Here is a 27,573-nt window from a genome sequence, read left to right as displayed (position 1 = left end):
TTAAGTTACAAATAAACACAGTCCACCTCTCTTCAGAAATGATCATGTTTATTTTCCAGGTGTTACACATATTCAAGTCCTGCTAAATTGATGGAATTTTTTATCTTTACATTGTTTGCTGAAATCTGTCTACTTAAAAAATTAAAATTTATATTTCCAGCTCTTCACAGCAGAAAATTTGTCATCAACATTCAGTGTGCTTTTTCTTTCTTTTTAAAAAAGAAAAATTCAGAAAAGAAACTGCCACCTGTTCCTTTCAGATCTATCACAACAAGCAGAGGCTGCTTGGAAAGCTTTTCTCCTGAATTTCCCATGGGGAGGAAAGTTTTCCCACAAAGGAGAGCTGCAAAATTTCACAGACATGATGAAGCATGATGTGCAGCTTCTCACTTACAACATCTCTGTCGATCCTGGCTGCAATCATCTCTGCTGTTTCTTCCTGCTCATGGTATTGTCTGTGCTTTTCATCTGCAAAGAGGGCAGAAGAGAACAAGACATGCATATTTGTGGGATTAGAATATTAGTATTCAACAATTATAAAATATAAACAATATTTATATTATATTATATTATATTATATTTCTTCTATAATATATAATATATATTATGTATAATATATAATATGTAATATGTAATCTATAATATATGATATACTATATAAATAATCATTGCATATTGTATATAATTAAATTATACATAATCATATATTATAATGATATCTATTATATATACACTGAAGTATATATATACACTTTAGTGTACTTTAAAGCATCAATTGTACAGAAGTTGTTATATTTTCGTGTATATATAATTATATATAATATATCTATAAATATATAAACAAAAATATAACTATTTCTATACAGTTGATGCTTTGAAGTACACTACTGTAAGAAAAAGATGGACAAAACTCAACCATTCCCTTTGCAAGGACTCCACACAAGCTGAAAATCTTACACCTTAATGCCTGATCCTCTCAAGGCTCACAAAAAAAAGCTTCTGTATGTGCTTTCAGTCCACTTAACTACACAAATGAAGTTAACTGCAGAAATATGGTACCAGGCTTTAAATTAATAAACAAAATTCAACACCAAGTGGTAGATTATAAATACAACATAATTAGGACTCATCCCATTTTGGAAAATATGCTTCCAGTAGAAGCAAGCAAGAAAGAGTGCAGCAACTTTGAAGAATATTCTTATGTAAAAAGTTATTAGCAAAAAGGGATGCCAAGTCTGGAAACACAGAAAGGAGAGAGAATGATGTGATAGAACTGATATTTCCAAATAACAACGCCCAGAGTCACAGACTCTTTGGAAAATAACAAGGGAGAATTTTTTTAGGAATTACAAATTTTCCATTTTTAACCCTGCACTGCATTTGTGAACAGGTGGGATTTCAGTAAATACATTTCAGGAAAGACCCACCTGAGGGGAATAAAAGGAACTGCAGGAACTAATGCCCATAACTGGTCCACAAGACACTAAACTAATGAAATTTTTCTGATATCAGAACTCAAGCAAAAGAACAAGACAGCCTTTACTCAAAACAGATTTAATACTGTAGGCACATAGATGAAATAATTCTTAACATTTCAGATTTCCCTGAATATTTATAGTTGTTTTTTTTGCATAGTTGTGTACTTTGTTGAGTGATATAGAAAAAATTTAATGAAACAAAAATTATAAGGAATCTAAGGGTTTTTTATGGTACAGTTGTGATATCTATTTTTAAAAGAACCAAAGAAAACAAACTAAAAGAGGCTTCATCTTAACTTTTTTAGTCTGCTTTATAGAAGGAGCTTTATTCTGTTCTAAAGAACTTTTATTTTTAAAGAAATCTGATCAAAATGACAACCATCAAACAGAGGAATCCCAACCCATTAAGAATGTTACAGCATTTCCTAGTTAAGGCTTAAAAAAAAACCCCAAGAACCAACAACAACAAAGAAATAAATAAAACCCCCAACAAACTAATTAGCCAAAGCTGCCATTATAAAGATAAATATTAATAAATTATGCTGATCTCAGTTCACCTTTTAATCCATGATTATACTTTTTAATTGTCAAAAATATCCCTATTATGAGGAGAACATCATTAGATTACTGTGTTACTGTTCCCCCCTTCACAAAAAACCCCCTCAGATTAAAATCTGGGACTCACACCCAGCTGAGCACAAGTAAAAGAAGCTCTACTCAGTGAGAGGAATGAGGGATTTGTCTTTAAAAACAAGCTGTGGGTCTGCTGGTAAATAGAACTAGCACTGAGATATAAAAGAAACAATGGGATGTATTCCACGGATTGATAAAGGGAAAAAAGATATTTCCCTCTACAAACAAACTGTAGGTTTGCTGGTAAATGAAACTGGATATTGAAAGATGAAAGAGATAATAGGGAACCACCATAAATTCCATAAGAATTAAAAATTAAGAGGGAGGGTTTACACATTAGAGGGGAATCTTAGGTGTCAGGCGTTCTGGGAAGTCTGTGCCTCTCAAGTACCTCAGCCAGTGGGGAAAGAGAGGGACATGGCCGAGAAATTGGGATAAAAAAGAGGCTGTGTCCTCCAAAAATTGGAGAGACCCCAGGGGAATGGCTCAGGGCCTCTCCCTTTATTTGGATACAGTAGAAGGACTCCTCTGTCTCCTTTTTGGACATAAACCTCTGGTGCTTGTGGATTAATTTTCCTGACAACAGGAATCCAGAAAATGGGCAAAAGCAAGTAGATGACAAGTCAGATTCTGGCAGTCAGATCTTCCTCCCTACAAAAGGCAGCAGTGGCTTGGGGCACTTCAAACCAGACCGGGAAAATCTGCTCCCAGCAAGAGCAGAGGGCTGACCTTGTGCAACCATTTCTGCATCCAGCCCAAGTGCCCTTCCCAAATGTCCTCTGTTGATGCCAAGCAGCGTGCTCAGCCGCTCCTTGGCACGGCAGCCCTCAGGAATACTCACATTCCCCCTGCTCCGAGGCCCACGCCGACCACGCCGCCACGCGGCTCCGCACGTCCACCTGCGTGATGGTCCCCGGTGGCACGGGGGCAGGTGCCCGTGGGGGCGGGGGGATGGCACTGTCAGCTTTGGAGATCATCCTACAGGAAGAGGAGAAAGCCCAGGAGTGATGTTGGAAGGAAAAATGTTCTGTTCTCTAGTGCCTGGTCAGAGGAAATGAGGAGGCTTCGCGAGGCCCTCTCGGACTGCAGGCCGCGAGACCCTCTCATACTGCAGGCTGCACTTTGGGCTTGCCAGCACCACGGTGTGTAAACATATTAAACACAGCAGGAAAGGCACTCCACCAGAGAGTTAGTAAACCTTTGTCACCTGGGAAATCCCCAGAACATGCCAGTTTACACAGTTAAATTAACTGGCTTGGGCTTATTAAATGGCATTTTTACCACCACAAAGGTGGGACTTGTCTTTTGTTTGAGAGAAGATTGCAGGTATCTTTCAGCCATCACAAATCAAGTATTTAGTCCCCTAAGTTTGGCCAGTTGTCAACCACCTTTTGCTTAAAACCCTACCAACAAAACCAATCACTGGCTGATTTATTTTGGGCCTGTTTTGTTTTTGTTATGGGCCTGTTCATCCTGTCTCAATACAAACACATCAATGTCCCCCAAATGCAATTTTCCAGTTCTCAGTGAAGTTTTAAATACTGTGAGGAAAGAGGTCTTTGAATTCATTCTGCAGCTTAATATGAACAGATAAAAAAAATCACAGAAGGTCCTGTCATACATATCCCCCCATTCCTTCCTCAGACCTTTATTTAAAAACTAAATTCACCTTTTATAAGCCCATCTCATTCACAGCATTCAACAACAAGACCACAAAACATCAAATGTCATTTGGTCTTTGAACAGAGAATACCAAAAAAAAAGGAAAACAAAAGCAAAAACCCAAACAAACATTTCCTTTGCCTTTCCTTCCTGCAGTCCCCTTTCACTCATCAATGACCCAATGCCAGCAGGCACAGGAGCCAGAACAGCACTCAGCTGCCACCCACGTTTGACCTCGGGGCCTCACAGCCCTCGGAGACTGATATCTCAGATTATTTGTCCCAACAGATGTATTGACCTACATTCTTTTCCCAATTAAATCTCATTAGTTTGCGTGTTGGAGTCCCTCTGGATTGCCTCGTGCTGCTTATGCCTGGTTTGCTACAGTCCCACTAATGGTTAAGTCTATTTGTTTAATTTTAAATCTGCAAATGGAGTTAGACACAGTTCAGGTTCTCTTTTGTTTTTCTAGGAGTACCCCTTGCTCTAGGAAATCTTCACAGGTTGTACATCAGGATTTAAAAGGTATCCAGAACTATTATATATTCATTCTAATATTTGTCCAACAGAAATTTCTCTATCTGAGCACAATTATTAATGAGAGATACTCTCACATGCAGCTACACACTGAATTTCTAACAAGCTACAACCATCACCATTAAGTATCTAATATATTTGTGCCCTTGCTTTTATGCCTCTGTTTGCTACATCTCATTTCTGTATTAATCTTCTCTGAACCCAACAGGTTCGTTCCCCCATAATTTCCAGCTGGCAGAGAAGATTTTGCTACCAGGGAAACAAGAAGTCTTCAGCATCGTTAAACAGGCAGGCAGGAAGATTATTCAATCTTCAGTTGCTGTTTTATTTAACATCTTCAGATCCTAAAACCTTTTAGAATAATCTTATTTACTTGGAGTTATGGGAAATTTGTGGGTTTTTTTAATTTAAATTCTGAACTACTTGACCCATATGCAGAACTAAGACATGCAATGCCATTCTCTGACAAGTGGAATTATCTTAGTTGTTCCCATCACTAAGGTGGAATTGGGGAAGGTAAGACTGACACTATAAATTGACAGAACATGAGAAAATTATTAAAGCAAGATATGGCTTTAATACACATAGATATGGAATTATATTATTAGCTAGAAGGAAAAAAGCTCAAGTCCTCCCAAAAAACCCCAAAAGACAGCAGGCAGACCTGGAGAGCTTCTGAATGCTGTCACACTGTTTGATGATCCTATACACTGCCAAGAAGTTGGATTTTTACCTCAGTGTCTCCAGCCTCTTCTTTTGTTTCCCACTTTTGCTGTCACTAATTGCACTTTCAATATCTTCATGAATAAGGGTAGCCTAAGGAGAAAGGAGCAGAAAACATCAGGAATCAGCTACTACATCCAGACCTTTGAAATAAATATCTCACCTTTAGATAGAGAATACCTTATCAAATCCCATTTATTCAAAAGCACTGGGACAAATTATTTTACACATGAACAAAAAAAAAAAAAAAAAAAAAAAGGACAGAACAAAAATCTGGGAGTTGGTATTTTTGTCATTACTCCAACTTGAAGCATTATCATCACACAAGTACGTAATCTAGACACCAAATTTGTCTGAACAGCTGTAATTATCTCAAGTCAACCACTATTGCATAAGCTACTTTTTTTCCCCTCTGCATACGTAATTTCTGGTTGTCTCAAGTATTTTGTTTGTCTCAGACTATAAAAAGAAAATCTACTAAACATAGAAGCAGCAAAACTACTATAGATGGCAGCAGCACAAGCATTAAGAAAATAACTCGTAATGATACAATTTCCTTTCAGAAATAATGACACAGACTCCAATTTCTCTTTGATGTAACAGAAGATTAATTTTTCAGAAGATTCCCTAATGTATACATTCCTGTCACTCCACAACTGCAACCTGCCTCCACCAGTGGCCCCACAAGTGAAATTTTGATGCAAGTCTAAAGCATTATTTTAATAGATCTTGCATTAAATAGGTCATGGCTTCTCGCAGGATTTACAATGCTCTGTTACATGTCTTCAGCTGACAAATTAATTTCCTACAAAGGCTGTCAACGCCCAAATCTGTCAGTGCCTGGCTCACTCTGCAAGGACCATGTATTTTTTAGTACCCTCATAATGCAGAAGTGTGTACCTTTTTGGGAGGAATACATAACTCCTGCTAGGACCAGAACACATTGTTGAATTTAGGATTTGAGGGGATTACAGGACTTTTCAGGCTATAATGGATTCCACTACAGAATAGTTATGATACTTAAAGTTTACAGAATTAATAGAAAAAAACCTTCAGGGGATAAGAGGAACTTGAACCCAGAAGAATTCCATTAATCCAATACTCTTGGTATTTACTGTGTAATTTTTTTCTTGTTTATAAAATGTTAGAATGCCCCAAATAGTATTGATTTTAACTAATTTTTATTGCAGAGGCTCCTGGAGTTGCTTTTAACTTCCATCAAAAGCAGGGAAAAGCCAACAGAGAAAGACGTAAACTTTCAAAACCAGAAAAGTTTCATGGGTAAGGAAAAAAAAAACAGGGTATGGCCACAGAATCAAACAATAATTCAGAACAAAGGGATTTACAAGTCATGCTTATGTACTCCACATTTTCATGTGTACACAGAGCAACAAAAATTTCAAAAATTAAATTTTGAAATTTCTCTTAAAAAAATGAAAAGAGACCAACTCTACACATTGAGAAGCTGAGTCCAAACACACCTCAAAAGGGATCCCTGCATTATTTAACACAATACCCCCTGAACTTCTGACAAGGTCCCACTTTCCTTTAAAACAGCAAATTCTGAGCAACACATCACACAATACCTAATCATCCTCACAGAGCTCTCACCATGCTAATTCCAAAATTGTTGCACAGTGTGATTAACAATCTGTTGTTTCAAGACAATAATACAAACTGCTACAAAGGAATTAAGAAATCCCTATGAAATTGTCAACTGGAATTACAGAGAATAGCAAACAGAATTAAAATTTATAACCTCAGAAATAAAGAAGTATTGTAGAATACATTAAAAAAATTATTTACACTTGAAGGTAATATTTTCATCAGAGGCAAGCAATCTCTTTCCTTGTTTTGCCCCTCCTGCAAGGACTGTTTTCCCTTTCAAGATCTCTCCAGCAGAGCAGAGATGCAGAGAGATGAAAATGTAGAGAGTGTTTGATTGTTCAGGGACAAAAAGGGCAGAAAGAGTAGGCAGGAATCAGGGCTCAGATGAGCTCTTTGAAGATTATAAAATAAATTTGAGGCAATTCAAATTATTTTACATTGCTTTTTTCAGAAGTGTGAAGGCAAACCATAGACATTTTCCAGAGCTTTATATATTTACAAATCTAAATTAGCAGCTATAGAGTCCAAGAACCAATATTTGCAGTGAGGATATATTTGAGCATGCACAAAGAATTCAGCTCAAATATTAGATTACTCCTTTGCAATACACACTACACTATTAACATACTATGAGTAGTGCTGGAATCATAAGTGGATTAAATTTAGAGCATATTTACAATAAAAGTACAGAATTATTTTCTATGAATCAGCTCATTTGGCTTTATCCACTGTTCTGGTCAATTCATACAACCTCCCCTATTCAAATAAGTCATAGCAGATCTCCACTATTATCTTACCTTAATTTCATCACACTGGAAAAGATGCAAATCAGGCTTGTTTTGGGTTGGTTCTTTACATATTAATGCAAGAATTGAATTGTAGTTGCATGCATTCATCACAGCTTGGCAATGCTGAATTGTGCTTAAAGGAAAATTCTCCAGTTCATTCTGTCAGAAGAGGGGAAAAAAGAAGAAAACAAAAAATACCACCTTACTATACAGTGTCCTGATCCCAGAAAAACTGCATGAGCTATAAAGGGAAAGTGATAATAAGCTAATTAAAATCCTCAATTTCACATACATGGTTTTTCTGCTCGCTCCCTTTTTCTCTCTCTCTGAAAATGAGACTGTCACTCACAGATCTTACCTTTGATTCCAAGTCCACCAAACTGACAGCTTTGTCATCCACTTGAAGAATCATGTCTTGAGTCCACACTTTGCCTTTGGCATCCAACAATTTCAGCTTCCTGATTCCATCATCCACTGTAATCATTGCCTCTTTTCGGTCCAGAACAAAGGTGGTCAAGTGCTGGTGAGTAAGACGTACATTTAAAAGAAATTATGATTGCAATTTTCCCTATTGTTCAGGAGTGTCAGCATTTAAATTGCCAGCAACACAAATTATTCATGAGTAAAAGTGCCTTTCTATATGACAGAGCCCACCTCTAAGACATGGGGAAGGCTCTTTGGTCCACAATGTTGTTTTAAGTCAACTCATTTTTGTAGCTTGCTTTTTGACACCCACTGTCATTTCCTCACCACTGTAAGCAGTTAAACTTGAAGGCACATTCTGACATCCTCCAGGTATCAAAGCTAGAATTAAACCACGAGTTTTAATTAGCTTTCTTGAGGAGTGAAAACCTGTCTCTCTCTTGGCAAGCTGAATTCAGGAGGTGCCAGCAGAAGCTTCCCAGAAGCTCCCTGCCAATGCAGCTCCACCACCACCCTGACCTGGAGTGTCCTCATCTCTTCCAGAGCTGCCAGTAGCCTGCTGGTAGCAACCAGGATGGGCTTGCATCTGACTGGGATACCTTATGGACAGGCTGGTCACTTTTATGTGCAGCACAGAAGAAAATAGTAACTATTTTTGCTCACCATCAGCTTGGAATATTCTCCAGATTCAATTAACGGCCTGGAAACTAAAAAATGCATCACAAACATCACCTCAGCTAGCTTCCCTGTAATTATGGCTGTGGCAATTTCTCCTTCAGCATGCAAGAAAACCCACAAAATTATTGCATTTTGTTCAGGCATAAATCCACCTTTGAATTCTAATTGAAGATCTGGTAACACTCTTTCAAGCTGAACCACATTTAATGTACGTTTGCTTATCAGTCTTCTAAATAACTTTAAAAAAAACAAAAATAATAAAAAAAGAATTAACTGTGCTTTCTTCTGTAACAGGATAACAGCACTTGGTAATTACAGAGAAGAAAGTAGGTGTAAGCTGCATATAATCAAAGTATTTAAAAGAAGTAAAGTGAAACAAACTCTGTACTGGCTGCTTAGCCAGGAATGCTTAGATTTCAAATGCAAACACTTAATTGTTATGCCAGTACAGGACCAAACTGTTATGAAGAACCCACACAAAAATAGACAGGCAATTAGAACCAACACATGTACTCATTTGCAAGCTGATCATAGGACTGATGCACTTGAAATTAGGAGTCTTCTGCATATGATCTCACAATACACAGATGATTTAAAACCCAGCAAAAAGGAGCTGAGAATCTGTGGTGCTTTCAAGACTTGGCTTAACCCATGACTCTGGTCTGATGGCAGCAGGAGAAAGTTTGAGCCAAAGTAAGGCTCCAAAAGGAGGCACTGCATTCAAAAGTGCCTAACAGGCTACACACAGGCACTCAGGGCTTACCCTGCTGAATATTTTAAATATGAGAGCAGCATGCAGTAATTCTTCAAAGCAGCTTAAGACAGCAAGTCAGTCACTTGGCTCTTCACACTGGGGAAGGATCTGTGCAGGCAGAATCTATTTAACTACCACGTATTTGACTCACTGGGGCTTTGAGGGGTTAATGCTCGACACTTTATGAATATTCTAATACCTCTGCTGATTAGATCTGATCAGAGTATTAGTTTTAAATATCACCCAGTGTGCCTTGCCAGCAGCACAGCGTTGTTCAGCTCTGCCTCATCTGTGCAAGGAGCCAGGTTCAGAGACAGGGCAGCACAAGATGTTGAATTGATGCCCCGTTGAGAAGTCCTGTCCGTTTGCCAAACTACACACAACTTTGCTTACATCCCTCTACATCCACATTTCAGCTCATTATGGAAAAGCTACAAAATTTGAGACATTTCAGCGTAATCTGTTCTGAAGTGGCCCCAGGCTGGTGGGATATTTTGGAAGATGCATGTGCCTTCAAGCTTCTATATCCTCAAAAAACCATACAGGCAAAAATAACCACATGTAACCGAGAGCTGGAATTGGTGTATCACTCTCATCTCACCTCTACATGGTACTGTGATGTTTCAGATATGCTGCTGACACTGTCTCGTGCATAATTCTTTCTTTGTTCTAGAGATGGGAGGAAAAGAAACAATAATTATTCATTCAACGCCCTATCACAGTGTCTTGACTGCTTCTCACAGACACTTTGGACAAGTTGTGTACATGAGAAGAGGAGATAAGCTGTGGTTCTTTTCTGTGTTTCAGCAGAAAATACCTCCACCCCCACATGGTCCAACACAAGGACCATTTTTACGTCAGCAATGTTACCAGAGAGCTGGTGGTACCCACAAAATCCACTTATCTCATCCAGTGGGTCAGGACACCGGAGGGGAGCAGTGCTTTGACTGGAAACACTTGGGAAGGCTGATTATTAAAATCTTTGGCTTGTCACTGTAGAAGCAGCATGATAACTAGCACTGGGCTCACTGTATCTGTATGAGCATCCTTGAAAGCAGAAGTATTTTCTGATATATACAAATAATTCTGATGTTAAACCTACAAGACGACAAAGGCACACACACACACACAAAAAAAAGACCTGATTCATCCTTTATTTCTTCCTAAAGTATTCAATTCATTGAATTGCTAATTTGGAAATAGGCATGGAAATATACACACACACACCAAAATATCTCTAAACAGGAAGATTTTTCAGCTAACAAAAGACAATGCTGCAAAAACAGAAACATGATGTGCCTTTTACTCTGTACAATAGATTCATGTTAAACCAGGAGAGGAAGGAAGGGGAAAGGCAAGATGAAGACACAACACACACCCACACCACGAAGTAATGAATTTAGATGAATACTGAAGAGCACTTTTCAACTCTAGTGGAAAAAAAATTGAATGCAAGATTTGGGAGTTTAGGGTATTTTTCACTACAACCACTTAAGTGCCTGATCTGGAACGCCAGGAGCTCCTAATTATTAATAAGAATATTTTATTTATATATAATATTATATATTAGGAATGTTATTGGAATTATTCCTAATAAATAATGTTTCACTTTGTTGTGAAAAGGTGACATGGCTGAGAGAGGTCTAAGGAAACTCTAGAAGTAAGTAATTTTTTTCCTATATACCATTAAAAATCTCCATTTCTGATCTTCAAGTAAAATAGGTGGTTTGATCTTTTTTCATATGATGAAAATACAAAAATGTACATGAGAAATCCATCAATTTCATCACACTTGGAGTAGCTGGAGGTAAAATAAAGGTGATTTTGTGGACAGGAAGGTTAAGTTACTTTTTGTAAGGTAAAAAAATTCCGTGTACTATGAAACATATGATCTGTGACACACAGAGATGTGAGTCCATAAAAACCTTCCCTGCAAAGGTTTCTTCTGTGAGCAGGGTTCATCCATACAGGAATTCCAGGTGCAAAGACAGCAGTGCCTTCATTTTCAGATGTCACTTGTGGAAGCATTTGTCACATTTTAGAAACACACCATTATCTCTTCCCTTCCCTGTGACTTTCACAGAAAACAAGTTTCTGAAACGCAGCACTGGCTCAAAGCCCCCCTCCCAAGGTGGCAAATGCCACTCAGGCAGCAGAGCCATCCTCATCCTGCACAGCACCTGCCCACTTTGCTTTAGCAAGGCAAGTGTGCAGAGCAAACAGTCAAATTCAAAAACACCACAAATTATCTGAGTTTTTAGCCAGGAATGTGAATATTTCAAAGTAGATCTCTTACTTTCATCATGCATTATTCTGAAATCACAGGGCAGAGGTCCAACATTGATTTTTTCCATCTGTATCTACTATTTCTGCTTTTGCAGCATGTTACTGAAATTATTTTTTCAGTTGATTTGTCTTTGCAACCACAACACACACACACACACATGCACACCCCAACAGCACAGTCAGTAAAGCAGTACTGTCTCATTTGCTACCTTTCTTTTTTTGTTTGGATGATGATCTGAAGAAGTAAAGTCCATCTGTTCCTAATAAAACAAGGGGATTAAAAAGCAGTATCTAGTTAAATCCCATAGAATTATTTACATCTCTAAGGGGATCAGTTAGCAGTCTTCTGCTGTGGACTGTAAATGATACTTAAATACTGTCCAGTAAGAAAGAATATATGCTTTAAACAAAACAAAAATTACTTGTTTCAGTTAACAATGCACCAAATACTCAGTTTTGAGTGTTATCCTCTTTTAGGTGAACAAAAAGGTAAGTTTTATGCCATTGAATTAAACAAGCATAAGAAAATTTACATCAACTGTAAAATTTATAAATGCTGCAAAGAGTAACAGTTGGAGTTGCTTTAAATAAAGAAAGAAAGTCTGGTATATGTAGAGGCTCCAAAGGAATTAAAAATCAGAGTAAATTTTGCAGGAGGCTCCTTATTCTGCTTTTGTAAGTTTTATCTTGTGTTATGACAGGAATTCCAGAACAATTTGCAGCACAGATTAACAGATGCTCTTGCACAGAGCAGCACAACACACCTAGCCAGACAGGATGGAAAGATGGTCAACAAACCACCTCTGGTGAGATTAAATGTAAATTTTATTAAAAGTTATTGTTACTATTATGTTGTGATTAATGATTTTCATAAAATTTACATTTAACAAAAGTCAATCAGTGCTGGTGTTAATAAACAAAAAGTATGGACACAGCAACTGAGAGTCCACACTGAGAGCAATTCATATTTACAAATTTATTTCTTTAATTTAAAGCAGGTAGAATGAGAATTAGAACCTGCTGGAGACCCAAATTATCATTTAGAGTAGAACAGAACACTTCAGTTGAGACTGAAACACTGCTGCAGAGGATCTGGGGGTGGATACTACAGCTGCACCCTGAAATTATTCACCCTTCAAAACACATCTAATACGAATCCTGGCATCAGGGAAAATTCTTTCCATTGTGGAAGGGTTTGTCTTCAGCCTTTGTTTTTCAAATCTTTTACAATCCAATGGTTCATAAGTGAGTCTCCTTCCCCCTACAGCTCCCTGGGACATGGTTTTCTTGGCTGCCTGGCATGAATCACACTGAAGGAAGAATAGTCCCCCCATGATTATGTGAAATTGGCACAAAGAAACAGGAATAAAAAAATAAGAAAGGAAAGGAGAAAGGAGGGAAAGGAGGAAAGGAGAAAAGAGGGAAGGGGAAGGAGATGCAGATGATGGAGATGATGATGGAGATAGATGATGGAGATTGGAGATTGGAGATGGAGATGGAAAAGGAAAAGGAAAATACTGCTGTCACTAAAGAACACAAAATGGTTCACACAAACACCTCTCAGTGTCAGAACAGGAAAGAAGGGACTTTATTTTCTGACCCCAGTATTTATAGGTTCTCGACAATGACCAGGGATTGGATAATTAAGTTACACCTTCCCAGGCACACTGGTCATGCGAAACATTCATTAAAAGACGTTTCTTAGAAGGAATGTGATAAACAACTTATGTTTATTGAACTTCCATGGAAAAGTAACTAAAACGATGAAAACATTATCAGAAGGCTTCATGTTTCAGGGTGACAGACTGGCATCTAGAATGCACACTCTTCAAGCTCTGCTTTCTCCTAGTGCTTGGCTCCTGTCCCAGATTCCACCTACATCCCTCCAAAAGTTCTCACCTTGCCACCAGAAAGGACACAAACCCTTTTGCACCCCCTCCTGCTGAAGTGCTCCACTGCCTTGAGCTTCTAGAAAAAGTGATAAAAGCCTTCAAAGCTGTTCTCTGTCCTCCTCTATCGAGAGGACACAAGGGACTGCTGCTCCTTCCTACAGCACTTCTGTGTTTCCATTTCCAAGTCACAGAGATCTCAGCACACAACTCTCACAGTTTTTTTTTTTCATCTGTATAAATCTTTTTCTTTTCCTACAGAGTCGTCCATTGCCATTCTTCTGGGAATGCAGCTTCCATCTCCCAGCTCTTTCACATAACAAAGTGACAGATTATTAGCTATCAATATTAACCTCACTGTTTTTACAGAAACCTTAAAACATCCCTTTACTTATCACACAAACTTCAAATGTGAGTAACACATGCTCTGCTACTGAAAATGAGCAACAGAATTTGCTGATGTGCTGAATGTAGTGGGTCTGGCTAGCATGGAGATAATTTTGGATCTGATAACACAGGGATATTTTAGTTGAATGGTGTCAAAGTCTTCTCTATTTCTTATTCTGCTGCCCCAGTGAGTGGGCTGAGGGTGCACAAGAGGCTGAGAGGGGACAGCTGACCAAAAGGATATTCCATACTGTTTAATATCAATTAATACTGCTGAGCAAGGGCTCAGCAATAGAACTGGCAGGTCAAGAGTCTTTCCAAAGACCCCTTGCCCAGATAGCCTGAGCACTGCTCTGCTTATGGAAGGCTGTGAGTAAATCCCTTTGTGCTATTCAGTCCTTTTTTCCCCCCTGTTCTTTCCTTCACCTATTAACCCATCTTTATCTTGATCCATCAGGGTTTTTTTTCCTTGTTTTTTCTCTTCCAATTCTCCCCCCTATTCTGCTGCAGAGAGGAGACAGGGGAAAGGGCAAGGAAATGGGGAGGTCCTCAATTGCTGGCTGGGGTCAACCCCTGACACTGAAAACAAAATAATGTTTTGTATGCTCTGTTTCACTCTCCTAATCCTCCCAATCAGTCTCAGCCTCTCACAGGTCCCTTCATGCATGAAGAGGCTATTGAAGCTGAAGTGAAATACTACAACAGAGACTTCCAGACATGATGCATAAAACTATCAAAAGATGAATAAAACTATCAAGAGATGAACAAAACTATCAAAATTATTGAGTATTTTTCCTATCTACTCACTGCTGTTCTTACATCCACCACTTACAAGTACAGGGCAGCTTTAATAACAGGTTAGCTCAAACTCTGCTGACAGGCTGCACATCATCTACACAAAGGGTTTTTCCTCTGGTAAAATGAAATTTAAAAAAAAAGAGAGAAGAGAGGATCATGGCTGAAGACACTTAAGTTAGATTCTTAACCACAATCAACCCAGAAGAACTTGATTAAAATATAACCTCTCACAGCACAAAGGCAATAAAGTGAAAAGCAGCACAGCATTTCACTTATAGGTCCTGAATGCATGATCTACTAGCTATGAAAGCTTCCAGAGGAGCAGGAACATTGATCCACACACATGAGTGCTCTTCCTGATATCTGATGTGGACAGATGTCACTGTAATTCCCGTTTTGTGACATTATTGAATTCACCAATCATCAGCTACATGTTTCTGTTTTCAAACAGAGTTTGAAAGTCGATTTTATTTTCATTTTTGAAAGCATCCAAAACTCCAGAAAACAAAAAGCAACCTCTTAACCAAAGACTTTCAACCGAGTCAAAAACTCTACCAGACAGTACATGGCACAGATAAACAGGGTTGTAGATCTCTGAAATCTGATGGCAATCCACATGGATGTGGGTTGAAAGTCTCCCCCAAAATCTGTCTTATGACTCCTGGAGTGGCAGCATAAAATATTTCCATACATCATCAAGCAGAAAATGCCAATACTTGGTTTACTACCATCTACCTGCACTGGACTGATTGTTGATCCCCCCTTTTTTTTGGCTTCTTTCAGTGGGCTCATTTACCTGCCTATGAGGTACACCATGAATTTGTTACACTGCAGTTCTTGCTCTGAATGAGGCGTACGAGAAACGCAAAAATGCACAGGAAATTCCACTTCCAGCTCCAAATCACAGCCACCAGACTATAAACTCATCACACAAAACACTCAGTCTTCTCTGATGCGCTGAGTGAAGACAATTTTAGCACCACCTCTCAGTTCTGTCCAGTAACCTACAATAAATTGGCAATTTGGAGCTGCTGGCTGGTTCCTGCTGAGGAATGAGGCTGCTCCACGCTGTGTCACTGCCCTGACACTGCTGCTCATCTCCCCACAGGAGGACAGATGGAGGAGCCACTGCTAGAACAACAGGTGACAGCAGGAGCCAAAAACAGTTTCAGATGGAAAGATCAGGAAGCAAATGATGAAATAAACCCCGCAAAAATGCGCCCAGAGCACCTTCCCTCGCGGGTCACAGAGACATTTGTCATGCAAACAGAAAACAGCTCATTTCAGGAAGGAAATGAGTGAAAACAAAGGGGTTATTTGACACAGGGAAAAAGGCAATTGTAAGGAAATTTTCACTATCAGACAGGCACATTAGAGATAAGACACTAGAGATAGGCTCCAGACTGGTTTTTAGCTGAACTCTTGGTAACACCAATAATATTTCAGCCTCCTTTTCCACACCACTCTGGCCACCACTTGTCTGGTGACTGAAGGGCTGAATAATCATGAATAACCTCAGCAGTGGCATCTAACACATAAACTTCATGCCAGGACATAAACATGCCTGTGTGTATATATATATAAACATACACATAGAACAATAAGCAGTAATAAGTAGCAATAATAAGTAATAATCATCATAATAATAAGTAATAATAATAGCAATATTAATAACAATAACAGTAATAATAAAAGTAATAATGATAATAATTTAGTCTTTACAGTGCTTGGAAGAAACTGAGTTCAAGATCAAGTGGTCACTTAGGAGCCCAGGTACCATTTTCACTTGTTGATAGTCAGGAATAAATGGCTTAGTCCAACTGACTCTCAAGTTTTCCAAGAAAAGGAACATTTTCATGGGAAAAATTTCTCCTAACGTCACATTTTAGTAAAAAAAACCCCAAAAAACAAAAAGCACTTTCTCTACTAACCTATAAAGCATATATTTAAAATATATGTACACAACAAAATATAAAAAGAAAGCTAAGACAGCTTCATCTTGCTTTATAGGATTTCAGTCTCATAAATCTCAAATAAAATAATTTAGTTATCAATTATAAATAAAATACTTTGCAGTAAGCATTTTCAACACACTTTAACAATTCCAGTATCACTCAGCTGCTTTTCACCTTGTTTGGGAGAGAATGCACAAAAAAATTAACATCACAGAGGTGGAAGAGGCACATGGGATGCAGCAGGATAGTAACTTTGTTGCTAAAACTTAGAAAAAATGCCCTAAATTTGAGAAAGATTTTTGGTGTTTTCCTTGTTCTCTCCAGCTCGTGTATGTGGTGGTAGCAACAGCCTGGTTCTTTATGTGTGGAAAACAGAGCAGAAGTAGTAAAATGTGCAAACTCCACTCTAAAATCTGTGCCAATGCATATCCACTTGGAGCTCCAGAATAACTGATCCTTCTGTTTCACTCAGCTCCTGGCAGCTGCAACCACACTTTTGTGATCTATCTACCAGCAACAGAAGTGAACCAAGGACAACAATTCACTTTACAGGAGCCACCACGCAGCAGTTCCATGGCAAACATTTTCAATTGGCACCTGAACTCAGCTAAATACTTTGGAAGTAAAAAAAAATACCATTATGTACATTAAATTTACTCACTTGTCCCCATCTTCTCCTGACACATGACCATCCCATCATGTTTGATATGAAAAAGCTCAGAGAGGTATTTTAAAAGCCCACAAAGATTAAAGAGCACAGTTAAGCCATTGATACTGCCCTGCTGTTCAAACCATGTAATCCTGAAAAATTTTGATGATGATGTAAAATGAAAAAGGAATCTCAACATTCTCATAGCATCTCATAAAGAAATAATCTGCTAAGAGTTTTTCTGCAGTGTCTCTTGCTGGTTTCTGTTGCCACCTACTATTTCTGCCAACACTTGCAATCAGTTTGTTGAGTGAACCCATACAGAATGCAGAAATCACTCTTGGAAATGATCAGCTCAGAATTTTTCTCAGTTTCAGTTCCTGCCCTCAGCACTTCGTCAAGAAACTGACTTTTGTAGTGTAGCACCAAAATGAAGGAAAATTGAACTTAGAATGGTTCAATGTTTAGGTTGAATATTAGGAAAAATTGTTTCACCAAAAGGTTTGAACAGGCTGCCCAGAGGAATGGTTGGATCACCATCTCTGGGGGTGTTTAGAGGATGTGTTTGTGAGGAATTCAGGGCCCTGATTCAGTGGTGGGCTTGACAGTGCTGGGTTAATGGTTGGGCTCGATGGTCTTAAAGTTCTTCTGCAACCTAAAATGATTGTAAGACTATAAAGCATGCTGCCATCGCTCCCCTACCCTCTGAGCTCGCTCCTGGCCACCACTCCACCCAAAAGAGGGAGAAAAGATTACTGCTTGGGATGTGGCAGTCCTTAGGCACTGCTCCTTGGGCTTTGCAGCTGGTTAACCTGCAGAAGAGTGGCACAGAGGGAGAGCTGGCTGATCCTGAGGAGTCCAGCACAGAGCTGCTGGAGTCAGAGGCACAGAGTGTGTGCCCTTATCTCTGATACCTGGTTCTGACATCCAAGAAAACACTGAATTTCATATAACACCATAGAAACAACTGTTAAACTGAAAAACTAGGAGTGTGAGAAAGTTAGAGAGTTTTCTTAAGTCACTAAGTGAAAAAGTTAAAGGTTTAAGCTCTTTTAAAAAACAAAAGACAAGATGGAGGGTTTAGGGTGTTGTCTCTTCTTCCTTCTTCATCTTCTTCTTCCAGAGGTTTTTGGGTAGTAATGAGTGATTGGATAGAAAATGCCACAGTGCAGCTCACAGGTGTTGGGTCATTGAGAAAAATAATTAACTTGGCATTTGTTAATTGGGTAAATGGACATATAAAAGACCTTGAAGATCTTTGTTGGCCATTTTGCACCTTTCTATCTTAGTGCATGTAGTTCCTTGTGCCTTGTATATATGTAATATAGATTAGAGAAGAATAAATAATCAAGTCTGAACAAGAGGAAACTGCCTCTCTCTCATCAAACTCAGTCCAAGGGGAAAAAAGAGCCCAGCCACAAGTGTCCCATCCTGACAGGTTCTCAGGGGAAGCCTTGTCCTTCCAGTCTCATCAGTTGTACTGATTTTCAAAAGAGCCTTTAGCAGCAGGCTCAGGTTTACAAAGCAGAACTTCTCACAGCCTCGCTGCTGCTTCTGTTCCCATTGCCATTCCATCGGTGGGATGCATTCCCAGGGGAGGAGGATGACCTGAGAATGGTGCACTCCTCCACGCTGGAGAGCAGTGTGCACAGCCAAGACAAACACTAGCATTTGTATCTGGTGAATGCAACAAGGTTCAGGCATTCCTAACATCACATCTGAGAGCCACAGAGCCTGCTGGAAACAGCACGCCAAGCAGGACCCCAAATCTGTCTCACCAGCGCTAATTTCCATTAAATCCTTGTGTCAAAGAAGAAGAATAGTGGAAGTGCCTTTTCTGCTAGCAGGGGATGAAGCTGGGGAGGCAGAGGGAGGTACAGGAGAAATCAAACCCAGAGCACAGCTAAACCCTTGAATGCCTTCTCCCTGGTGCCTACTTGAGCTATAGGATCACTCTGAATTTTGTGACGAATGCTGCCTGAAAAATGAGCAGGTGGGAGCTCTCTACTTAATAAACTGAGAATTTTCTAGTTAGCTTCAGTAGGAATAAATCCACTTTGGTTTTTAGTTTAGTTGACAGACACACCCACGTGTATGTTCTCACACTTTCAGATTAATATGTGTAAAATATTGCCACCACGACACCACAATTACTATTTAAACAGCAATTTAGCACAGAAGTGAAGAGAGTTTTTGCAGCCTTACCGTAGAGGGCTTTCGCACTTGTTCTTGAATTCTGCTCCCTCTCTGCCTGAGCAAACGTTGGGGAGCCATAGCCACTGGAAGAAAACATTTCTGATTATTTTCTGTATGGATAAAAAAAAACAAAAAACCTCCCCTTATCTAGGACTGCACACACCTACAGCATTAGCACCAGAGGGAATGATAGTGGATATTTGTTCCACACCATAAATATGAGGGAGAATACAATATCCTTCACAACTGGGGTGTGGTATACAAATAAATACCACCTAAACTCAAGTAACAAGCTTCACTGCACAATTATAATAATGATAATAACAATAATAACCATGCCAAAGAATTTTTTTCCCCCCTGTGTACACAAGTGTTGATTGCTTTTAACAATTTTAGCTGCTTTTAATGAAAACCTTAAAATGGCTGTCATTGTCTTACACAAATGAGAAGGCAGTATGATTACAAGTGTCTCAAGAATGAGTGATATAAGAGTTCACCATAAAGGGACAACAGTATGAGAAGCAAAAGACACCACAGATATCCCACTCCAATTAGAAATTTGTGTTCTTTGGCATCAGCTGGGTAAATTCTCATTAGAGTTGTGAGTCTAGTGCCATGCTCCTGATGCAGGGATCACTCTCTTATCTTAGGCAAGGTAACACTTTCAGGTAGCAGCTGCTCAGCTCTGTTTTCTGGGAAACAGTCTGTTCTCACAGATGGGAGAGGCAGCCTCATCTTTTATGCATAAAAATGCATTCACTCAGAGCTAACCTTAAACATTTCAGGCACACAAAGACCTCTCTGAGTAACATAATAAGGATGTTATGGCTACAGTGACTTATTTTGCTGTTCCAGATGAGTCTGGGCAGTAACACATCGTTCCCTCACACCAACACAAAAATCTGTCACTTTGGTTCCACGGTTTGCAAACCCCTCACTCTCCAACAGAAAATGCCATTTTATAATTCCAATGGCACCTGCCAATTATAGCTCCATCTGAAATGAAAGCCTGAAGAAGGAAGTACAACACTACTCTGTCCATAAAAGGCAAATCAAAGGCATAACCTTACTTCATTTGAGGGAAGTAACTTCCATATCCACCGGGAGGGGTGTTTGAGATGTGCCCATTCATTCTCACCGTCACTCACTGGGGGAAACAACCTGGGAAAAGAAACAACAGCACTTGAATGGAAATCTCCTCAAAGATAAAGGTTTAACACAGATGCAAATTCAAAATGAGGAAATTATGGTTGAAATGGCATCAACAAGCTCAATTGTTATTAACTGCATCCCGGTGATGCCTCGAAGATCCGCTATGGAACTTCTCCCAGTAGCAATTTGATAGTTACTGCTTCAAATAATTTATAATTTAGTGAACAAAGCTGTTATTTTTGATACAATGGTCTTTAGGAATAGCTGCAGAAATAGAAGGCTCACTAAACAAAGAACAATATCTACTGCAAAAGTGAACAAGATGTTCCGAATGGCAACTTTATTACTCAGGCATGCTTGATTTCAACCCTCAATTCATTTCTTTCAAATGCAACTTTTGAAATGACCTTTTGATACATAGTCTATGAAACATACCAGCTGAATTGTTGGAAAGATGCATTATCAAATTAAAACACAATTGTTAGCACAAAAGGAAACTTGGTTAGCTATTTTGGTACTTAAGTAAATCTTTTTCTTTTCTCTTTTTTTGTGTTAGCAGCACTTAACATCCTGAAAGTTTGGCATGCCAAATGAAACCTTTCCTATAAAAGCAGTGCTGAAAAGGCCATGATAAAACAGTTTAAAAAAATTCTCTCTTTAATTTAAACATGTCCACTGAAGTTAAAACTAGCTCTGGAAAGTGACTTTCATAACCCTTTCATATTCAAATTTATCATGGGCAGACACTCTTTCATTTACATATATATACATGAATAATATAAATTTAAATATTTCTCCACATTTCAGTCGCACTGCAGAGTAGTCAGAAGTGTATCTGATTAAATTTGTACCTACAAAAGCTCTGTTTCCAAAGCAAGCACAACCTGCTCTGTTTTCACCAGAGCTGCTGTGCAGCCAGCTTATTTTCTGAGCCCCTAAGTCAGCTCAGTGCCCCACAGACTCTGCTCTCCTCCTGTTTTACAAAGAAGCAGCTTCTCTTTGACCTGCCAGTACCCACTGAGTGTCCACATATATTCTGCTACTTCCTTCTTCCCTGAAAAAATACAGCTAAGATCAGTGCTGAGCCCTAAATCCATCAGTCAGTTCAAGAGATGCACAAGCTGCTGGTCTTCTGTGCTGAGAACATGGGTTTTATACCCTCCTGAGGAACACCTGGCACCTCCTGCCTCGGATGCAGGTAACAAAACCAACTAGATGTGTATTTGACAAATTAAATCATGGTGAAGGGTGGTGTTGCTTTTAGTGGGTACATACTTGCTGATTTGGCTTAGTGTATTTATTACATTTTAGTTTGTTGAATTTTCTTTGAAATCTTTGCTCCTTGCAGAACTTCTTTAGTGACACAAGCACATTCTGCCCCACAAATTTATCACATAGCCTGTTTGGCTGCTCTAAGACTCTTTTTATGGAGTGCAGTCCTTAACAGCTGCCTCCAGTAAATTACTCCCCGTGCCGAGTGCTGCTCAATTCATCAGCAATTACAACCTTTGGGAAGCATCCTGAAATCGTCCCATTACTTGAAAGGATACAACTATTCATTTTCTCAGCAGAATTTGCCAGCTCACTGTGCACTCCCTGTTCCATTTCAGCGACTGCCTGGGCCAGAGCAGCTCCCAGTGCTCCTCCCCAGCTCAGGCTGCCCCTGAGCTCTTCAACACTTCCTATCAGCTTTTAATTCTTATCATCATCTGCAACCATGCTCAATTTGCTGCTCTGCTTCACAGTTTACCCTGTGATTAGCTTCTGAAGAGTCACCAGATCCAAAACACACAAATTATCCCCGCTGCTGTTTGGTGTCCCCACTTTACTTTCCGTCCACACGTTGTTTAAGATAGCACTTATTTAATAATTCTGTTTGTCATACTCTTTTATGATTTGTAGTCTTTTTTTTTTTTCTTTTTCATAGGCCTATCTATAACAAATTCTGCACCTATCTTCCTTAAAGTGGAGAAAAACCCCCTTGGTTTAAAACTCTCTCAGAATAATTCCACTGCTCTGACATCTTAATCTGACAAATACTTGGTTTGTATTTGTACTCGCTCAATTTTATGGATGTGGCGAAACAGATACTTAAAGTAGAAGGAATTCTAATGTATTAGAATGTAATACATTAGAATTTCAAGCTTCAGCCTTTGAAGTCAGCATGACAAACTGAGTTTGAAAGCAGCAAGAAGGCTGAGCAGCAGATTTTCACATTGGGGAAAGAAACCAGCTCTGATGACTAAATACTTGCTCACTGTAAGGCACAACACAGTTTAAACCCAAAAAGCTTCAGAATTATGTTTTGTATGAAGAGATATTGAAAATCTGAAGTCAAAAATTCTGATTATTAAATAAAAAAATCAAGCAGCTTGTTCTGCCAAGCAAACACAAAAGTCAGATTTAGCTGATACACAAACAAACCACTTGCTATTAGATAGCTGAGTAAAGGCAACAATATTTCCTGCCCCTCATGCAATTTTCCAGTGCTTTTGAAAATGTCAGGACAGCTACCTTGACATGACAGTTTCAATATTGTTGCAATTTCATGCAGTGCATCTGTCACTTGGTTCAAGAAACCTCCTGAATGTGAACACAAATAAACCCTTTACCTTAATTATTGATAATTAGTTCAAATATTTATAGCAGCAACAGAAAGCTACTCATGACTCCCCAAAATTATCAAACAATTTGATCTCATTCAATCTAAATGTTTCAGGGGAAAAAAAATATTAGGAAAACTGTTTAATTTTTTTTAATTAAGTGCATGATGAAGAAAAGTAAAGAAACAGAAAAGGGTAACAGGATGTGCAAGGCATTATTATCCCCTTGCACAGCTTTCTCTGCTGTGTTTCTCATCTCAAATGCTCTTTCATCTCTTATAACCAGTCAGTCCTGCAGCAAAAGTCACCCCCTGCACACTGCAAAGCCACTGTCAACCAGGAGTCTATTAATAAACTGCATTTCCTCTTTAATCCTCCCTTTCACCTCAGCCCAATCTCTGCTGCTGTCCCAGACTTTAAAACAAACATCCTTCACAATTAACTGCATGATCCCTCTTCAATTAGGCCTCAAGTATCAACAGTTTGCTTGTGAATATGGCCAAAAATGGGCAGGTGTTGGGAGTCCTGCAAGAAAAAAAAATAATCATGCCTGCTTAGAAAAAAAAAAATGCTTTTAACTAGGAAAGCTAAGTGAGATTTCAAGAAAAAAAGAATAATAAAAAATAGATACAGTAATAAGTAATTATAAGACAAATATCAAGGCATTTATCCTTAAGTATATTAAAATAATATATAATAAAATATATAATGTTATAAAATAAATATAAATATATAATATCAACCAAAGTAAGATATATAATAAAATCAATTTAAAATAGTTATTAATATTATATTTTGGCAAATAAAAAAATATCCACTAAATTGTCTCCACAACAACAACAAATAATCCACCTAGGACTTCCCTGCTACCATCAGCTTTGTTTTTGAAGGGATATTGATGGTCAGCAGCTCTGTGAATGACAAAGGTCCAGCCTTTATAACAGAGAAACCATTCCTGAGACAGATGTACTTTGGTTCTTCACTGGTCAGCAGTTACAGGTGGCAATCCTGATTGTGATTTTATAAATGGGTAAAAATACCCATCTTTTGAAAAATGTCAAAATGCAAAAACACTCTTTGTCTTCTCCATTTGTAGCACGGCAGCCTCGTGAAAACAATGCAATTTATGTGTCAATTTATGTGCCATGTCATTTCCTAATAGGAGTTTGAAAGTAACAAAACCCCCCAGTTTATTTAAAATAAATTTTAAAAAAAAATCCAAACCACTTTTTCTAGAAAGGTAGAGCTGTATAATTAAAGAAAATTAGATATTCTAGAGCCTGGTGCTCTTTTCCACTCATCCTGAAGCCATCAGTCCCACCCAGGAGCAGATCACAAATTATATGGAAACCAAAAGAGAAAGAACTGAATCACGTGGGTATTTTAGAAATTATGGAGGAGGAAGGGCTAAGGAGAAAAGGATGCACAGGAAAGAACAGGAAAGCCAATAATGGTTGGAATGATTAGTGTCTACTGATTAAGAAAATGTCATTGTTATCATGTATCCCTTAAATTCTCCCCCAGCCAGAGCATGGGTTGTAACTTCAGCCTAAACAAAAAGCAGTGGACTATTAAAAATGAAATTCCCTAGTGAATGTAGCAATGTCAGATAAGGACACTCTCTCTCCACCCTTCCCCTTTTAAAAGTGTTACGAAAGAACAAAACAACAGGAAAAAAAAATTAAATTCCATGTACTCATAGCTCACTGTGCATTGAGTAAAAATGCCTCTTCCTGCTATCCCCCAGCATTCAGCACTGCTGACCTACAGAATGGACAAAAAATGTTTAACTTGCTGCTTGATTTGCCATTTTTCATCTGTTTCTTCTCAAACCTCATCCCATTCACCCACACACACTTTCCCCACTCCTGCTGATTTTTTAAACAGCATTTCCTCATGTCTACCTTGTTGTTCTGGCCCATTACTCTCCTATTTGTACCTTCACTCCAGCCACAGATTTTACAGATGGGAAACTCCTGGCAGAAATACATCCTGAGGATCCAGATGAAATGCTGCTGCTGCCCTCTGCTTTGGGACTTGTCTCCGAGCACAACCAAGAGCAAACACGAGTTCTGCTGCTTGTTGGACATCTTGCCTCGAGATAAACACCAAAATGCACATGAATGCCTAAGTAATTACCTCTGAAATGATCCCTGGGGATTTTTCCATCCTCAGTGCACTGATATCCCAGAATTTCTCTGAGAGAAATTGCTGGCAGCAGCTTTGCCCTGTAATGTTTTCAGTTTCCTGTTAAGCAGGATGGAGCATCCAAAAGCTGGTAGAAAAGATGATGGCAAAAGAATCAATACAGAAAATTGAAGGCCAGGCCCTACAAGTGCTGCAGTTTGAACACAAAATAGATGAACTTGATTCCCCACCACTGTGGCTGCTGTCCCCTTTGCCTCTCTCAAGCCACTCTGTATTTCTGAGGGGGGTTTTGAAGCTTTCTGTGTGTATTCACAGAATTCCAGTATTCACTTCTGCATCCAAGCACCAGGAAACATGTCAATAGAACAGCCACAACAAAATAATGTTGAAAATGCTGATTCCTTTAGGACCTCTCTGCAATTATAGCCATGCTGGCATGGCCAGCAGCACTAATTACACTGAATTTTAGTTTATGCAAATCTGCACTTGGTTGCATCCTGGGTTTAGGTTTTACTAACTGAGGTTCCTGCTAAGCAAACCTGGAGGTGGGGGAGGAAAAGACTGGCTGTGTCTCCCTCTCCTGCCTGAATTTTATCCCCTACACAAAGCTGAACTTCACCCCAGAATATTATTTACCTGCTTGTGTAAGAGGTCACGGGGGTAGAAGCTTTTCAAGCAACTAAAGACAGAGACAGACAAAAAATACAGCTTTGTCTAGTCAGGGGACAATGACAAGGCACCCAGAGAGCCCAGGGGGGATTTGTAAATGTGTTCACATCCTTCTCCACAGTGCAGTGTAGCAGACAACATCTGCCAAAACCAATGCTGCTTCTGCCAGTTTCAGAAAGTGTTCTGATTTTCACTGACAATTTCTGAAATCTAATACTCTTCCCTGAGTCCTTCCCTAAGAAGGAGCGTGCTAAATTCATTAGCAGCCCTCCTTTCAGCAGGAGGGATTGGATGAATTTATTAAGAAAATTTGTTGTCATAATTATCAACCAAAACAGAAGATTTAATACATTAATGCAAGACCTGTCCCCAGAACAGTAATTGCTACCTGAAAGAGAAGGTTTCCAGTGGAAAAACAAGATTAAAAATGCCCTGGAAGTCTTCTTTTCCCTACTATGATATTTTCCAGTGATCCACTGTTAAATATTCTAGCAGTACAATTAAGATAGCTATCTTTTATTTTGAGAAAGGGGAGAAATATGAAGATCAACAGGAAGAGCTGAATGAATAAACTTCAGCTAGATCATGTTCACAGACTTCACCCTTATTATTGTCACACTAATAAAGACCCTGCTTGAAAACAGGTTCTTCTTCTGGCAACTTATTTCCATCCCTTTCACTCAGGTCTGGCCCATGATTTATAATTAACCATATTGAAAGAAAATAAAACAGCTTTACAAATAACAAAAGCTTCAAAGACTTAAAATCCCCATTGCAACAAAGGAACGTTAATAAATATGCCAAGCACTGAAGCCACCACTCACTGCTACTTTTAATTAGAGAAATAACCACCTCATTTAAAGCAATGTGAGTATTAATTACCAAGATCAAGATCATTATGCAGTCCTTGCAGAATGTATCCCCACAGCTGGAAAATCTTGTATAAAAGAAAAATGAAAGGATTAAAAAAAACAGCCCAAAAATCCAAACAAAAAAGCCACACATAGTGAGCAGTCTAAAAAGGAAGGAGTCTATGGCAGATGAAGGAATATGCAGAGGAAAGCAGAAAAAAGGGATTATAATGTACCATTAAAATTAGTATTCTTGGTAGTAGAGTAGTAACCTGGCAAAAGATCCCATATTTACCCATAAATCCCAATTCCAACGTGGCTGCAGCAACACATTCAGTATCTCCACTCGAACAGAGATGTACAAAAACTTGTCCTGGTTTGGGTTTTTGGTGGGTTTGTTGTTTGTGAGGTTTTTTTGGTGGGATTTTTTTTTTAATTTTAATTTTTTTAATAAAACCAGAACTGCCTTGAAACCGCTGACTGGTGAATTCTGCTGACCCAGCACAGAAACCACAGCTGTATTCTTCACAATCCCTAATTTACTTTTTTCCCTCCTTATTTCCTTTTCTTCTTTGATACATCATACTTCAAATGAGATCACTAGATTTCAAAAGAGGGCACTCCAGACACTAATTTGAAAGTCAGTCTGCAGTATACATCAATTTTAAAGCCATCACTTTAGAAATGGAAACTTCCAAAAACTTCT

At 38.7% G+C, this 27,573-nt stretch overlaps 1 protein-coding gene across 5 annotated transcripts in view; it reads right to left on the bottom strand.

Annotated features, from left to right (window-relative positions):
- The window catches only part of EPS8 (epidermal growth factor receptor pathway substrate 8), a 130,109-nt gene that overhangs the window by 33,404 nt on the left and 69,132 nt on the right, over positions 1-27,573 (bottom strand). For all 5 annotated transcript variants that reach the window (XM_015627743.3, XM_015627744.3, XM_015627742.3 and 2 more), the window contains 8 exons: positions 20,515-20,605; positions 19,454-19,527; positions 9,886-9,953; positions 7,788-7,949; positions 7,439-7,588; positions 5,044-5,126; positions 2,953-3,089; positions 395-468 (listed from right to left, as the gene is read on the bottom strand). In XM_015627743.3, the coding sequence (XP_015483229.1) occupies positions 395-468; positions 2,953-3,089; positions 5,044-5,126; positions 7,439-7,588; positions 7,788-7,949; positions 9,886-9,953; positions 19,454-19,527; positions 20,515-20,576 (810 nt within the window). In that variant the 5' untranslated portion in view covers positions 20,577-20,605. The remainder of the gene's footprint in view (positions 1-394; positions 469-2,952; positions 3,090-5,043; positions 5,127-7,438; positions 7,589-7,787; positions 7,950-9,885; positions 9,954-19,453; positions 19,528-20,514; positions 20,606-27,573) is intronic.

This window comes from Parus major, chromosome 1A, assembly GCF_001522545.3.
Source record: "Parus major isolate Abel chromosome 1A, Parus_major1.1, whole genome shotgun sequence".
Lineage (NCBI taxonomy): Eukaryota > Metazoa > Chordata > Aves > Passeriformes > Paridae > Parus > Parus major.
This window is presented reverse-complemented; position numbering and strand designations above follow the sequence as displayed.